We start from the raw sequence: 16,579 nt of genomic DNA, 5'->3' as shown, positions 1-16,579 counted from the left end.
CGACGCTCAGCAGAGACGTAAACCATCCTGTCACCTAATTCGTTGACATGCGAGAGTGAGGGAACACGAATCAATTAGAACAATACTCGACTTGCCCTTGATTCCGATTTGTATCCAAACAGTTGTAAAAAGATGCGTGAACAAGTGGATGACAAACACGACCACAACACACGAACAGTTAGAAAAATGAAATTGTTTCCAAACTGTCTTTTAGAGTAGAAAAAAATAGTGCCTTTAAATTGTGATAACTTTGGAACAGAAAAGAGTATAGAAATGAGTCATACATCAAACAAAAGCTTATGGTTTGTAGAATAAACCAGATGCAGAACTAAATGTCAATATTTTACAAACTTTGAATTAAGTGAAATAACATCTCCAAAAATAGAATCCCTTGTTTTCCATGGTTTCTTTGTCTCCATGTTCACATTAATATCCGTCTATGTCAATAAAATTTGCAGAAGCAGTCAATGATCGAAAATATTTGAATATGTCCCGCATAGCACTGCAAACGATTTTATCTTTGTTTATTGTTATATTATAAATCAGTCGTCTTTGTAAAATATTTTTATCGAGTTATTGGGTCTATCAGATATTCATAAACTAATGGTCCAAGTCAGGTGTTTTGGTTCTCCAGATAACTTGTGTAGATGTGTAAGACCAACCATTTAGGAAGTGATTAGCAGCCTTCCATCGAAAGATAGCGGTTTGTCGAGCCACTTTACACATGAATTGGGGCAGGAATATTTATGGAAGAGCTGAGGTTCGAGTACACCTTAAGCCTATCCGATCCTCTAGACTCGTCTAGAAGTTCGATTATCTGACGAATGAGGTGATGTATAGTGTCCTTATCCCAAACTTCTGTTGATACTCAAGATAACAAACGGTCCATAGAGGAGGACGTTTTGACGTATGTGAGACCTTAAATTTTGTATTTTGACTTGTATGGTGTGTTTTATGAACTATAATAGGTTGAATCGGTGTAACTCTCCATCAGATTTGATAAAATTAGTGATTAGCATAAACATTTAAAGCAAAACGTAAGAATTATCCGAAATCCCATTTTCCAACAGGGTTCCAGCATTAATGTGCCATTTCACGCGAAGTAACTTCGATCCATAGTCAGTTTTATGGAATATCACTTCATTCCTTGAATTCACAGTTTTTTTCCTGCACACAGGCTTTGGAGTATCGACAGACAAGATTAAAGCATCGGGCTAACGCAGGATTTTTGAATATTAACACAGACTCATCTATGTGAATGTTACAATACATACAGCCCATAAGTCTATGCTTTTTCATGTTGATTGTGGTTGTGAAGATAGGCATAACAAGGCCATTTGCTTTGAAAATTTTGGGCACTTTGTGTATCTTGATCCAGGATCCAAGCCAGTATTTTCATGAAGACGTTGGTTTTTCATTCACTTTAAAGTACCGTCCCCGATTATTGCATCAATTCCTAATCCGATGTCAAATGAGTTGATACGTTCCACACTATAGTGTCACTCTGGTTAATTTCTTTCGAGCGAATATTTCACTATTACTGTCATTTTTATCTTGATACTCGATAACCGAGGATGAATGAATCAAGCAAGAACTGGAATAGAGATGTTCGTGAATACATGTTTAAATAATCTAATTGACTAGCATGTACAACAGTAGAAAATAACAAAAGTATAATAAGACTGAATGGAAAGAACTAGACTGTAGTATTAGTAGTGCTTGATTTGTGCCACACCTCTTTGTATCTAAAAATGGATTTTTAATGATACTGGCACTTAGCATATAAATATTCAGCAATTGTGTGATGCCGATTGTGTTATATTAAAGGACTGCATTATGCTTTGTGTTGAAATGAATCCAAGCTGTACGGAGTGACAATTAGTCATTGTATCTGACTTATAGAGCAATATAATGATGTAATATGATTAACAGATAGACGGATATATGGAGGTAGAAATAAAGGTAAGTCGGTAAGAAATCAAGCGAAAATGTACCAGTAGGATTCACATTTAAGGCGTTCCAACTATTCGGACTATTGAGCATAGGTTAATCAATAAAACTAAATTAGGGTACTTGACAGTCTCGCGTTTAATCATATATCGTATTTCGAAGTGAGTAAATCGCTCCATAGAATAAACACGTATGTAATAATCAGTATAGTTATTTACTTCATTATTGTGGCAGGAGTAGAATACTCTCAGTTCATCATCATGTCATCATGTCTTTTCTGCTTCAAGGCAGGCACAAATGATGTTGATGCATATTATGAATAAAAGAGACCCCAGGATACGCCGCTGAAGGACCCTACCAGTTACCCTCTTGGATAATGGTGTCTTTAAGTCAACTTCGATACCTAGATTCCGGTCTCTTAAGAAACCACTAAACCCATCTTGGTAATTACGGATTCCAATGGAATGTAGTTTAATATATGATTTACTGTAGAACGCTTAACCAAATTTTTTGGACATGTCAAAGTAAAGAATTTTAGCTATTTATCATGATTCACGAAATCGTGTCATATGGCGAAAAACTCAGTGTGACAATCCACGCACAGCCTGTATGTTGGAAAACCATGTTGGGAATTGTAGCTAAGATTTTGAGCCAGAAAGTAAACTGAAATATCGTTTCATACATCTTCCTTCAGGATTTTAGAGACGACTGGGATAACGTTTATGAGCCTGTAGAGAAGAACATTTCACTCTGTTTCCAGTCGCCGTTTGCGGGGTGACATGTCATTCCGAATAAGAAGTAGAATATCTTCAAATTTATGTGTGGGTTTACTAGGATTGAATGATAGATTATTAGTTTCAACGCTACTTTCAATCTTGACAATAGCTTTAATGTCATTCTAAGCACGTAGTAGCCTGACAGATTCATAAGTTACATATTTCGAGTGAAAGGATGAAAATACTTTGAAAATGTAGAGTTGTAACGATAGTTTTCCGACGTGTTCACCATATTTGCGCGGGAAAAGGGAAGGTTTACTGATGCTGATCTTTTTAGTTTTCTCAGGGGCTATGGTAGTGAAGCTCTGCAGCATAGCCGCGTACAGTGAACCATGGTGAATTTGATGTCATACTTAGTACACTCTCTTTTAGTCCAGTAAAGTCGAGAACGTAGGTCATGCATCCTCCACTCCTTTAGTAATGTAAACTGAAACAGTACAGTACTTGATCATTTAACTTTAGTCCTACATTTTGCCCTAAAGATTGAGATCACATTTCCGTTTGTACGATGATTTCCAGTTTAGTAATTAACGTAGTCATTCTAAATGCTGTCATTTTGTCGCTTGAACAGGCTCATTCGTACGGATTAACTTGAACATTTCATGACTACTTACAAAAAACAGTCCACTATAATACCTAAATGTATGTGAATACATGTGTTTTGGGTCTCTGAATAAGGTGACAGTCCATTCATCCTGATAAATCTGCAGTGCGAGTATTTGCTTTTTTCCTGTGGTAATGACGGGACTAGCTCGTCTTGGATTTCGTCAGTGTTACAGGTGCTATGGATTCCTAAATTTCCTAAAACACTTGTGATGTAGTCCAATTCAAGTCATCAGGTTTGGAAGGGCGGGCTGTCTCAGGCTATTCGGGTCTGTTATAAGACTATGACTTTGGCATAAAGGTCCAGACATTCCGAACTATTCCCAACAAAAAGGATGGTGCTCAGGCATCAGAAGGCAGATGGTCGGAATACTGGCATTTCTACTATGGTGCGACAAATATTTTCTTGGAGTAATGGATCATCTCCGAAACACAGAGATTTCTGGGTGTGAAACTGTATTTTCTCGTTATCTTGATTTTTTAATTTTTAGAAAGCCAAAAACATGATTCTTATCATCTGGTCGAGAGGCTCCTTTAAGATAGATAAAACTACCAGCTTTCAAGATCATCACACCACAAACTGTGTCACCACAGTCATGTTGTTTCATATGTCTACAGTGAACAGACAGGCGAGGGAAGTTTCAGGAGATGTTTGTTGGCGTTGGATTACCAAGTGAAGAAGAGCTAGCCAGGCAGTTGATAGCTTACGGGAATAAAGGTTTCTGTCATTTTGTCGTACAGGATATGCAACACAAAGAAGGAAAGTTTTATAATAAATGTGCATACAGAATGAAAAGAGGTCGTCAGTGTCCAGCGACATCACCAACTCGAATATACGTTTCTTCGAAAACCCCTTTTATGATAAATAAAAAGAGCTTTTGGTATTGATAGCAGTCCTTCGCTCATGTTTGTATGACAGATGCATTGTTTGTCGTAATCAGGTGATTGGTAACTCAACCATTATTTGCTACGCGTCATTCATGAGACAAGCCAATGGCCTCGATGTTTAACAGATGACCAGATGTCGGGAGCTGTACCCTTTCTTGTCGTATGTTTAAGCAGCCAAAAACATCCAGGTTTATTTGATAGTTCTCACAGTATTGACTAAACAGGTGGTTTTGATACATTCACAGGACACATCTTCCAGCTAGAATGGGAATCACGGGTGTAGAGTAATGCAGACGGTCAGTTGTAAAGCTATTTTTCCTGCACACTCGATCAGAAGAAGATAGCTCTCTGGTTAGCAGACATCATAGGAACTGAAAGCATCTTTAAGTGTTATAAGGAAAAGGCCGATTGGTTTGCAAAAGCTCGTCACTAAAATATTAGATGTTGGATATACTGGATTCCGTTACAGATTTTTCGGAAATTGTTGAGTTGGCAATTTCAATTTCTAGGGTGAATAAAAAACGAACAAAGAACGTAGTTTATGATTCAAGAGACGACTTTTGTGCTTTCTGGACATCAGCAGACTACGTAAATGCACAAAAACCAGAGAACCATACGGGCGTACACGCATCCAAGACCCTCAAATACGGAATGGCCTTTGTCATGCGGTCTAGTCAAGGTCATGGAAAGAAAGTGCGGTCGGGTGTGAAGGTCGGTTAGTGTTTGCTAACGTTCACTACTTTGAGATTTTAGATCTTCCAGCCTTTTAGTGCAATTAGGCATGTTTTCGAAATTAAAAAATTGCAGGGAGCCAAAAAAAAGAGTTTTGTGCTCAATTGTAATTAGGAAACGAGATGTACTTCCGGCTGATAATGTATTAGGTTGCGCTGATCTTATTAAGGCGAACAAGTCATTTTCTTTGCTTCTTCATTCTAAAAGTTCTTTCAGTGCTTCCCGTACAACAAACTGTTACAACTCCATGATCGCTCATGAATACTTTAGTATACGCGAGTTTAAGTTTTTAAGAAAATAAGATTGTCATCATTGTATACGTGTATTACATGGTTTTTATTGTAATACCTAACGAGAAAAACAGTAGAGATTATGGTTTACAGATCTTATAAAGCATCCTTTGTCACGTTGCAACGTAATTTGAGTTCTCATTTCCTTCAAGTGTGAAGTACTTCATTCGTATTTATTGAACTTACCACTAAGCAGACCCACGTCGGTCATTTCTTTTACTTCAGAAATGGTGTCCGCAGAAATTTTGTTGAATTCTGCCGGCTTAGTATTCGCTCCATAGATCCCCATTATTAACACATCACCAAATCTAGGGGCAAACACCCGTCATAATACAGGCCATAAATATTGACTAGAGCTCCTCAAAACAAAAAGTCCGTCTTTATTAATATACAATTCTAAAGTACCACAATTACAATTACACAACCAAAGTTCAGCATATGTTAGCAGATTGGTCTTCAATCTGAGATGGTAGTAAACCCCGCTGCTGATGAATTTGGGTTTGACACTTGTGAACGTCCTCAGGACACTTCTGATGTCGGTTGATAAGTCCGGAAAACGATCTCGAAAATCATTCGGAATCCGATCAGCATCTCTGACGCTCAGACAGGTTGTTGTCACTAAATTCATCAATATCTTGTTGATCTGCTCTTTACGATTTACGGACTTCTGAGAACACAAATTGACGTTGTGGCATCCTCTAAGAAGTTCATTAACGTATTCATTCCGTACACATACCATTATCTTCCATTAGCCTTTCATTGGTAAAGCTAGTGGAAGTGTTACATTTGAAGGAATCACATTACAATTAATTTCTTTGTTAACTGCCATCATTTCTACATAAATCATAGTCAAAGTCAGCAACCTCTAATCGTGCTTTCATTAGCGAACTTACTAAACGAAAGCAAGTTATGTTTCATGGTGAAAACTGTTCGTCACTTATACCACCATCTGTTACATGTACATCTATAACAGCCTAGGACGGTTGACAAGTTAACAGTTGCCCTAAGTCTACGAGCTCTCTCAGTGACTTTGCTTGAACTCATCTTAGAGGACTAACAAGGTAATCAGTTATAGGGAACTTAGAAAACGGAGAGCAAGTCACTCACTTGCATTACGTAAGCTATGGCCACCAAGCATGTCGGAACACTTTAGCTAAAAAAGAACGAAAAAGTAAGTAGATATGCATCGAAGAAAAAATGCCTGTGTCTGTATTTAATTGACTCTGTTAAAGATAATATTCTTCAATGTAATCTAACCGTGCGTTATTTTGTAAATGTTTTGGAAAATATAAGTGCGGATTGTGGTTTATTCAAATAGGGTGCGTTGCGTACAATTGTCTACAAATTTTCCCCAAATACACGATGTAAGGAGAAAAATCGACATTTCCCCTAAATAACTGACGTGTAGGCGAAACATCAACATTTCCCTTTTTATTTACGCTTTCGTCCGCTTTATTTCTCCTTTATTGGTTGTTTGGGGTACATGCCTACACATGTATAAAGATAAAATAATCTTAATTCGTTTTTTAGTCACATTACTGTCCTCTTTCACGATACTTCAAGGTGGGAACTGAATAATAAGATGTCGAATAGACCATCTAAAGCTAATTTAGGAGGTAGTAGTTTACCCCGAAATTTTCAAATCGTTCACTTATAATTCCCCAAAGTTAATTTTCTGGGTCACTGCAATGTTGTATAATTAACTTACTAGGTTGGCTTGTTTACTGCTAGCCTTTTCGGATTAACAAAATTAGTTGAACTGAAACTGATTTGTTCTTACTTGTGTACTTTTCTGGCTTTACAATATATCTAGTAACCTGAGTTTCCATTCCTCTAACTAAACTCTTGAGTTATAGCATTGTTTAGCTATTTTCTCAGTGCGCGTGGTTTTTGTTTGCATATGTTGACAATGTCTAGTCTTAGAAAGCAGACTCAGTGTCTATTTCAGCCCTTATGTTTAGGAAATGATATAGTAGATTCGTTAATCGACTGTTAAGCTGCTGGTGTAGGCGTTAGAAGCAATATAACTTGACGGCTTTTGATCAATATTTGTGTTTGCGCTTACGTTTTCTATCAACAAATACATTAAAAAGAGTTCATGATCACACAACGAATTATATCGCCAGCACGATATAAGCTGGTAATAAGTCGTGGCAAATAATGCTTATATTTATTAGCTCATTTGAAAAGATTTCAAAAGACCTGAGTCGTATTTCTTAGGCGCCATTTATTTTGGTCAGCCCAAACAAGTTTATCACGGATTAGAATAATTGTCCCCTCTAGGATCACTGCCGATCTCAAGCACTGATAAAGGAGGAGGATTAAGCATGGGGTTAGGGACCCCTATCCTGTAAATGGAACCGCTAAAAAATACGCTAAGCAGAAAAGCCGTATAAACCGTTTGAACTCTGTCTTAGGAGTTAAAGTTTCTTCACATAGAAGAGTTATGAGGTCTCATTGTAAAAGTCGAGATTGTTCAGAATCAAATGTACACAAACTAGGATTGGAAAGACATGATATAATACTACTTATATCATTGCATACAAACAACTCCGGACACATTTGATTGTAAATATATCAGAGATCTGGATCTGAGAAATCCGGAAACTATCAGAGAATTTGTAGAACCTTAACATGCAGGTCATTCTTCATTCAACAGACATGTTCATATAAATTCGATTTATTAATCTGTTTAGAAAAGGCCAACCAGTCACTTGGTTATTAGCTAACTGAAAAAAGTGGCTAAAGGGAAGGAAGGAATGAACGCATAAAGATGATGAAAACCGTGAAGGCAATTTCACCAGAACATACTAACAAAATACTTGTGAAATAATGGAGATGTGCACTTCTATTTGAAGTAAGCGCTGATGATACCCGAAAGGACGACTTAGTCTCTGCGATTAGACTGTCCAGTTTGTTGGATTCAAAGTTACCAAAAACACCCACCTGAAGTACAGGTCTTCATTTCGTGGAATCATTTCGTGACTTGGTTTTGTTATCCTTATCTTTCTTCCAATCTACTTTCATTCTCCTATGAATATCTGTGTAAGCGATTTAGGCATGCATAACAAAATTTCTATCCATTTCAGTCCAAAAACTTATCTACCACCATTTGTGCACCCTCGATGTTGGCGTAAGGTCCTGTCAGTAATCCTGATTGTTGTCACTCATCTAGTAATCATGGGTCGATTTACTTTCCTAAGAATTGGAACAATCAGTAATTGAGATAATTTTGCAGAATGATACCAAATTACTAAACCGAAGCTAAACCATCTCTTATTTAAACACATGAACATTCGTGCAAGGAGTCACCAAACAGATATGCGCCACGTAAATCATTCGGTTTGTGTTAGGGCTGGAATGCTGCACGGGCGCCCAGGCCGGAACAGGTGGTTTTCTTGGGGGGCCACACCCGGAGCCTTTGATTTGAAGGTCTAATCCACAAGGCAGTGGGGCGACGTAAGGAGATGCAGTCCAATGGTAGCAGGTGACCAACAATAGGTTCATACACCGTTTGTTCCATCAGGATACTGGAGCCCATGTTCACCATTGGTTTGGAATCAGGGTTTTTCAACTCCCCTAGGTAGACCCTCCATATACACAAACCCGGTTGAAGCGCTAGACATTCGCTTTTTGCACTCTCAACAACAGTAATACCGTGATAAGACGGTGAGTAGAACTTCCCTGGCAGTGGTTGTATGCATATGGCCACTTAGAAGCATTTGGAGAGGGCGAGCGGACTCTCCCCACTCACGGCCGTACCAGGGCATTTAGAGGCAAATATGCTAACCTCTTACGAAAGCTAAATATGTACAAATCATTTATAATTTTAGTGCTAAATACCTTTCGTTTTCGAAATAAATTCAGGTGTCGAAATTATCTTGTTTTCTGTAGACAATGGCAACAAGTAAAGTCTATTTTCGACGAAACAGACCTGGTACTAAGGCTGAGGTACGTCCAACCCTTGTAAAATCTTTACCATAACCTTTAAGGAGTGGTGTAATTGGCCCGATGAACCGTTCGAAGATATGGAAAGTACATTAGCTGTTCAGCAGGTACTTCCCAATTTTTTAATAAAATCTTACATTTATAGTATATACAACAAACAATAAGACGTGATTTTAACAATGTAGATGAGATTTTAAGTGCTCCAGAGGGTCAAGATGAAGTAGTCTGGAAATACGAACATTTGAGACAATTCTGTATGGAACTAAATGGATTAGCTGTTTGTTTGCAAGAGCAATGTACCCCCAAAACATGTCCTCAGATGACTGCTACTGAACAATGGATATTTTTGTGTGCAGCTCACAAGACTCCCAAAGAGGTATTAATTTTTCCGTGTCAACTTAAATTCTGCCCCAATAAGTTTTTTAAATTTTATTTGCTAACCAAATTTTGTAGTACATATTACCCGAGGTTCATAACACACTTTAAAACTTATATCAAACAGCGTGATGCAGTTCATTTAAATTATTGTTGCGAATAGATAAGTGTTTATTATTGATTTGACGTGTTTATCCAATGGCCTTTTTAAAATGATATTTAAACTATTGGTTGTTTTTTATTTGTGTTTTTGATAGTGTCCAGCTGTTGATTATACACGACATACGCTTGATGGAGCTGCTTGCCTATTGAATAGCAGTAAATACTTCCCCAGTCGGTAATTGTAGTGGTTATCTTTTTTAACCATTATAGAGTAAGCATCAAAGTTACGTCAGTTAATCGTCTTGATTCTGTTTGCCGTCGTGTTTATAGAATATTCTCTCATGCTTATTATCATCATCGAGAGATATTTGATTCTTTTGAAGTAAGTAGACCTTATCTTGTTAATTTATTGTACGTGTTTCTTATAATCAATCGTTTTACACTTTCACAAAATACTACTAAGTGATAACTACTATTTTGGATTTTTAATAAACTCACATCGAGTTAAATTTGTTCTAGTGATAAAAATTTACCTGGAATGTTGATTAGGAGCCTGGTTATTATAGGGCTAAAATTTTTAACAGATTGTATAGGTTGACATTGTCCTTAGTAAAAAACTAACATTTCCATGTGACCTATCCACTTGTACCAGGCTATTTGTTTAAAGCTACTGCCCATCGATTCAATCTCCTGGATTGAGAATGAATAATATGTCCATCTTTTTCCTAGATGATTTCGCCAACAGTTGGGTTACTAATACCGGTTTCCTTAACAAACATAAACAGTTTTCTAGTGTTACCTATTGCTGCTGCCTTTTTCATCTCTCTTGCTTTTGCTACTCACCACTGTTCGCGATCATTGCGTAGGCTTCTAATTAGCCTGCGCTTAAGCTGACTCCGCTCTTCGTTATGTTCAGAGCCAGATGGGGTGAGTTTTCGAGCACCTATCAGTGCGGTAGATGCTGTTGAGATCCAGTGTTTCTCCGTAATCTTACGGTTTACCGTACTAGCAGATATCACTTCTGTTTCCACAACTTTTCGGATGTCATTCCACGCTGTATCTAGGTGAGCACAGCTTAAATGGCTGCCTAACTGTTTTTCTAGTTGTCCCTGAAAAATATTCTTAGCTTGGCTACCATTAAGTAGAATCCTAAGAGGGCTTCCTTGCAGTGAATTTCCTACGTCCAGTAAGACGCAGACAGATACGTGCTCGCACTAGAGCATGATCTGAATTTATGCATGTGCTCCAGAATGATCGATAGTCTTCTATCGAGCCCCTCCATCGTTGGCTGATAGCGATGTGATCTATTTGGGTCCAACGTTGGGACGAATTCGGTGGTCGCCATGTCAAAAGATGTTTTTCCTTGTGCTTAAAGTTTACAAGGAACAGGCGGTTATGTGAGCATAGCTGCAACAGACGGTCGCTATTATCTGTTATTTGAGCCACGACACCATAAGATCCACCCAGGTGTCTTTCCCTTTTGCTTAGTTTACCTACTTGAGCATTAAGGTCATCAGCCACCATTACTACATCAGAATGCCTAGCTTTTCGGAGGAGGTCGGAAAGCTTTCTGTAAAACTCATCTTTTACATCATCTGAGCTGCAACAAATAAAAAATATCTTTGATCCAGTTGTACGATGTGCAACTGTGAAAATTAGACTGATAGTTTAGTGCTTTAAAAACTCTTTAATATCCTTTGTTGTGTAGTGATTGTTTGTGATTAGTGGTGAAGTACATTTTAACATGTTTCATGCTTTTTCATTTGAGAGTTTTCTAGTTTTCTTTTATTATTCATTTTAACCAGGAATCAACTGCATTATGTCGAAGGTTTACCACATTTGTATTAAAATACAATCTCATGAGTAAGGATAACCTGATTGTACCTATCGCCGGTGCTGTAGATGGGGCTGTAATCGAGGCCCAAATATGAATCCATAATATTTATGTTTAATATACTTTATCTTGTACAATTTAGGTCTAACTTTTCTTTAATAATGTGAAAAAACCATACCTAACTTCATTCATAAATAGCAAGTATTTTTGTTTCTTACCTGTATTATTTTACAAATATGGTAATATGCTGTTGTATCAATAAAAATCATTAAAAATAAACTGGGTTTTATTTGCAGTGTTTGTTTTGCTGATTTATTCATATTTTTTTGTGGCACCTTTTTTATTTATTTATTTAAACACATAAATATTGGTGCAAAGGGGCACCAGATATATATGCGCCATACACAAATCTCATTTGATTTGTATGAGGGCTGTAATGCTGCCCAGGTGCGCCCAAACCGAAGCAGGTGGTTTTCTTAGGGGGCCACACCCGGAGCCTTTGACCTTAAGATCTGATCCACAAGGCAGTGGAGCATCGTGAGGAGATGCAATCCCATGGTAGCCGGTGATCAACGATTGATTCATACGCCATTTGTTCCTTCAGGATACTGGAACCCATGTTCACCATTGGTTTGCAATCAGGGTTTGCCGACTCCCCTAGGTGGACTTTCGGTGTCGACCAACCCGGTCAAAGCTCCGGACATTCGCTTTTTGTCCCCTCAATTTCGTAAACAATACCCGTGGTGCGAGAAGGCAGTGAGTAGGGTTTCCCTGGTAGAGGCTATATACGTGTGGCGATGTGAGAGAATTTGATGAAGGAGATCGAACTCTCCCCACTCTCGGCCTGTATTAGGGCATTTGGGAGCGAGTGGCTAAATTAGAGATTAAAATTTTTAGACTACTGATCAATATGGTTGAAATTGTTAAACTTTATGTTTTAATTTACTCCACTATGTGGTCTAAATAATCTTATTAAATATTTTATTCATTTTGACACTGAATTTTTTTGACAAAATTCTCTAACCCTTTTCCCATTGTATTTTCAAGTTGTGTAAAATATCTAGAATAAAATTTTATTTTCGCTAAAGAAATATTTTTCTCAGTCCCACAAGTTATTCTTTTCTTGTATTTCTATTATGCCATAAGATAAAGTACTGGCGGATGGAACAGCCATATTCGTTTTTTGATTTGTGTTGAATGGCACCCTCCACACTTCCCTTTTGGCAGTGGTGCCAAATGTAGTGAACGAGGAACTCAGGTGAGGAAGACCAGTTTATTATTTAATACAAAATCACAGTATCTTGGTAAAATATAAAAACCACACATTAAATGCATCGTTTGCAAATCCTCCACCAATCGTCTTTTACAAACTTCATTGTTCTTTCATTCCTGTTGTTACTTTGATCGTTCCCAGTTCTGTTCTCTCTTTTTATTTTAATGTTCTCAATATTCTGCTCGCACGCATTCTACTTCGAACTTGTGTTACATACTATTTATATCTGTGAACATAAATAGCATACACCACACTCATCCTCTCTTTGAACGGTCACTCCTGCTGTTGTTCTACTCACTGTACTACTTTCTTTGCCACGGTCTGTGCCACTGTCACTAAGTTTGAATATTATATGAAAAACTTCCAGAATGCTGATATATTTAAATGGCTTTAACATAGAACTTGGTGAAGTAGCATACTATTCATAATCAAGTGGAACATATCAATTGAGAATGGTCAATGTGTTCAACAATAGTAAAAGAGATTAGAAGTAAGAACAAATGATAATTTGTAGTCTTATTGCAACATGAACAATAAATGAAACTATCCTACCGGGATAAATTTTGCATAATCTCACTTAATGCCTTAAGCCATCCATCAATATTACACCCATGAAAATGAGCAATAAACTTACACCACCGTGTGACCCAGTTCATAGGAGGTAGTGATTTCATAAGATAATTACATTACATCGCTGTATACATTCCTTAATCAGTGGCTTTTCGATTTGTAGTGAAAACTATCTGCATCTGTGGTTTGTTTTTAAAAGTTATGATTTTTCGTTACATAATAATGATTTGAACTTGTGACAACTAAGTTATCTCTATTTTAGTGGTTGTCTGCAGTTCTTAAGAGTTATTCATAGGTTATGACGTTAAGGACTACGAAATAAATTTAAATCGTGTTTCAAATTTCTTAGCAAGAAGCTACCCTAAATGATTTCATGTTTCCCATTTACCTATCTTATTAATACAACTAGTTGATAACTCAAGAATGATTCATATTCTCATCTTTACATTTCTAGTCTATTTAGTAACATACTTGTTCTCATCATTATTTGGATTGATTGTTCGAAATGTCTAAAGTTTGATTTGTTAACAATGGTTGGATTTTCTTGTTAATACTCATAATTGAAAGTTGTTATTTCATATCAGCGTATGGAGTTATTGAGTCTATATCTCTATTTGTTGTCTACTATATACTATCACCATCGGGAACTAAATTAACTATTTCTATGAATCCGGTGTTCATCTTGTTGTGCTAACGAGGTATGGCAACTTGGACCGATGCATAAATGTGCCTGGTCCTAAGTTGTAGCTGACTGATCGGGAACTCATTGATCCATGTAATTGGTTTCTAACAGATAAGTAACAGGTTTTAACTTTACCTTACCAATTTTATATTATCCATAGAAGTCGTACAGTTATTTTTCATACCATACTTCTTAACATCGCATAAAAATATGCACACAGAAGTTAAGTTGTCTGGATTATTTATTTTATCCTTTTTAATTAGTGAGATTTTCTAGTAGTTGAGTATTGTGAATTTATTACGTTGGACGTAACCTTCAGTAATCACATGTCATTTCTTCATCTTGCTATATTTCGGTTTATGATATACAGGTCCCATAGAATGTTAGATGATCGACCATTACAATGAAATTTCTGTTTCGTATTTGATAGAATACTGTTTATTGACTTCCATTTGTTACTTTGTTTGGATGACATCTGTGTTATGCAAAGCAAGATAATGAGCTGTGAACTTAATCCATGTACAAACCAAAATACATCAGTGAATCATGAAAACATGATCACATTCTAGAAATGTACATTATAGAGTTTCTAGTGTTCTGACAGGGTCTCTCATGGATATATCTTCATTAGTCTCGCTTTAGTGATACCTGCTTATATTTCTTTCTTACCTAGTATTCTTTAACTATGATACTTCATTTCTCTTGAGACAAATCAGAACAAAATATATTTCAAAGAACCGCAATAGCAACGTACAGTAATAAATATGCAGTATTCAGTATAGAAGTTCTATGAAAGACTTCCGCTATCTTGATCCATCCACTAGCGATGAGTGGTTAAAAATGGACCAGTCAGCATGTTCAGATTTTAGCTTGATGTGTTTGTTATATCCTGCTAATAAAATATGTGTGCTACTTTACATAGGACTGTAACGAAAAGAAATAAATGGTAGGTGAGATCCAGTTTCGGTATCCGACACCAAATAGATCCATCAACTCAGGATTGCTTGAGTTATGTGTAATTTTGAACCCAAGGCTCGCTTTTTGTTTTATTCGGGCCAAACCAAAACGTGGCATCAGAGCATGAAGTCACTAACTTCTAGTCTGAGCCATGTTGGTAGGTGCAGACTACCTGGTTGGGGTCCGCGTGACTATCGTAACCAATGGTTGAAGACTGTGGGTGACATGGCTCAGAATCGATCACAATGGCATAGGTGTATACACTCTTTATCTTCCCTTAAACCTTGAGATTAAAATTGTTTCATACCTGTCTTCCTTCTTATACTATATCCTTATATACAACCTATCTTTTATATACTACCGCCACCACTAAATTAACTACGTCTATGAATTCGGTGTCTATGTTGTTGTGCTAACGAGGTGTGGTAACTTGGACCGATGCATATGTGCCTGGTCCTATGTTGTAGCTGGCTGACTGACGTCATTTAGATGTGTCTGTCACTTACAAACCAACGCAATCACTTCATTTCATTTTATATAGACTGGAGACATAAGCAATGGGAAACAAATGTGCCTTTATCTACAAAATAAGTTACACTCAGTGCGGAATATGTTACAGTGGATAAAGTGATGGACTTCTTTATTTGCTCATAAATTAAGATAGATTAGATGTGGGATAACGTCGTATATTGTCACTAATGTAACTGGTGCATGCTACTTATATTGACGGATATAAACAGTATGTAGTAGCAATCGAAATTGGAATGCTTGTCAGCAGAAAATTGAAGTGAAAAGAACAAGAAGGAAATCAGACGGCAATATGAATAACAACAGGATTAGAGGAATAATGGAGTATGTGAAGGACAACTGAATGGACATGTGCAAATGACGTAGTTCATATATGATTTTTCATATTTTTTCGAATGCACTGTGTAATTTTCGCTCACTACACTAATACATCTATTGATTACCAAAAAGTATTTTGACTTCTTCAATTTCTCTGTGATCAATCAGGAATTGTTGTGTGAAACAATTTGATTCTATCTAAACTTTTTTAGACATGTTACTTTACCTTCGAAAGAATTCTTTACTTGATGCGAAATCACGTATTTCGGGAGCTTTAGAGAAATGTTTGGCATCAACAATCATAATCCCTTCTCAGAAGGGGTTTTCTGTGGAGATTTATTATTTTCATAGTTGAAAGCGTGAGTCAATTGAAGCTAGATCACCAGGGAAAACCTGGAAGCACTGGACGGCCGTTCCGTCCTATTGTGGGACTCCTCAGTGGCAGTGCGCATCCACGACCTCGCCTCGCGAGATCCGAACCCAGGACCTACCAGTCTCGCTCCAGAGCACCATTGAGCCGGCATCCGATAGTGTTTATGTCTAACTCCAACCAATCCACGAAGTTGAGCAACCGTTCACCAATTGTCTTCAGTGAGTTCCTATCTCACAACAGACGTGGTTTGAACTCCACTGGTCACTGCTTCTCACTATAATCCCTTCTGTTTGAGTATTGCGTATTCAGTTATCTGTATGGGATTCCATTCTTTATCATCTATAATTTCGTTTTCATTTTCATTGTCTAGTACCGTCAAT

General features: G+C 37.2%; 1 protein-coding gene across 2 annotated transcripts; it reads left to right on the top strand.

The window, feature by feature from the left end:
- Positions 1-6,542: 6,542 nt before the first annotated feature.
- Positions 6,543-11,792, top strand: Smp_105710.1 (mps one binder kinase activator-like 3 (mob1 homolog 3) (mob3); the record flags this gene model as incomplete). Of its 2 annotated transcripts, XM_018791234.1 has the most annotated exons (7): positions 6,543-6,558; positions 9,134-9,190; positions 9,232-9,294; positions 9,333-9,563; positions 9,820-9,899; positions 9,935-10,046; positions 11,470-11,792. In XM_018791234.1, exons 2-7 carry the CDS (start codon positions 9,137-9,139, stop codon positions 11,593-11,595), a joined length of 666 nt encoding a protein of 221 aa, XP_018645571.1. In that variant the 5' UTR covers positions 6,543-6,558; positions 9,134-9,136. The 2 variants fall into 2 exon arrangements, with proteins under 2 accessions (XP_018645571.1, XP_018645570.1); XM_018791235.1 differs by having other exon boundaries at positions 9,134-9,294; positions 11,470-11,595.
- Between the last annotated feature and the right edge of the window lie 4,787 nt (positions 11,793-16,579).

This window comes from Schistosoma mansoni (assembly GCF_000237925.1).
Source record: "Schistosoma mansoni, WGS project CABG00000000 data, chromosome 3 unplaced supercontig 0141, strain Puerto Rico, whole genome shotgun sequence".
NCBI classification, from domain to species: domain Eukaryota; kingdom Metazoa; phylum Platyhelminthes; class Trematoda; order Strigeidida; family Schistosomatidae; genus Schistosoma; species Schistosoma mansoni.
The sequence above is the reverse complement of the archived record's forward strand: the minus strand, read 5'-3'. Positions and strand labels throughout refer to the sequence as shown.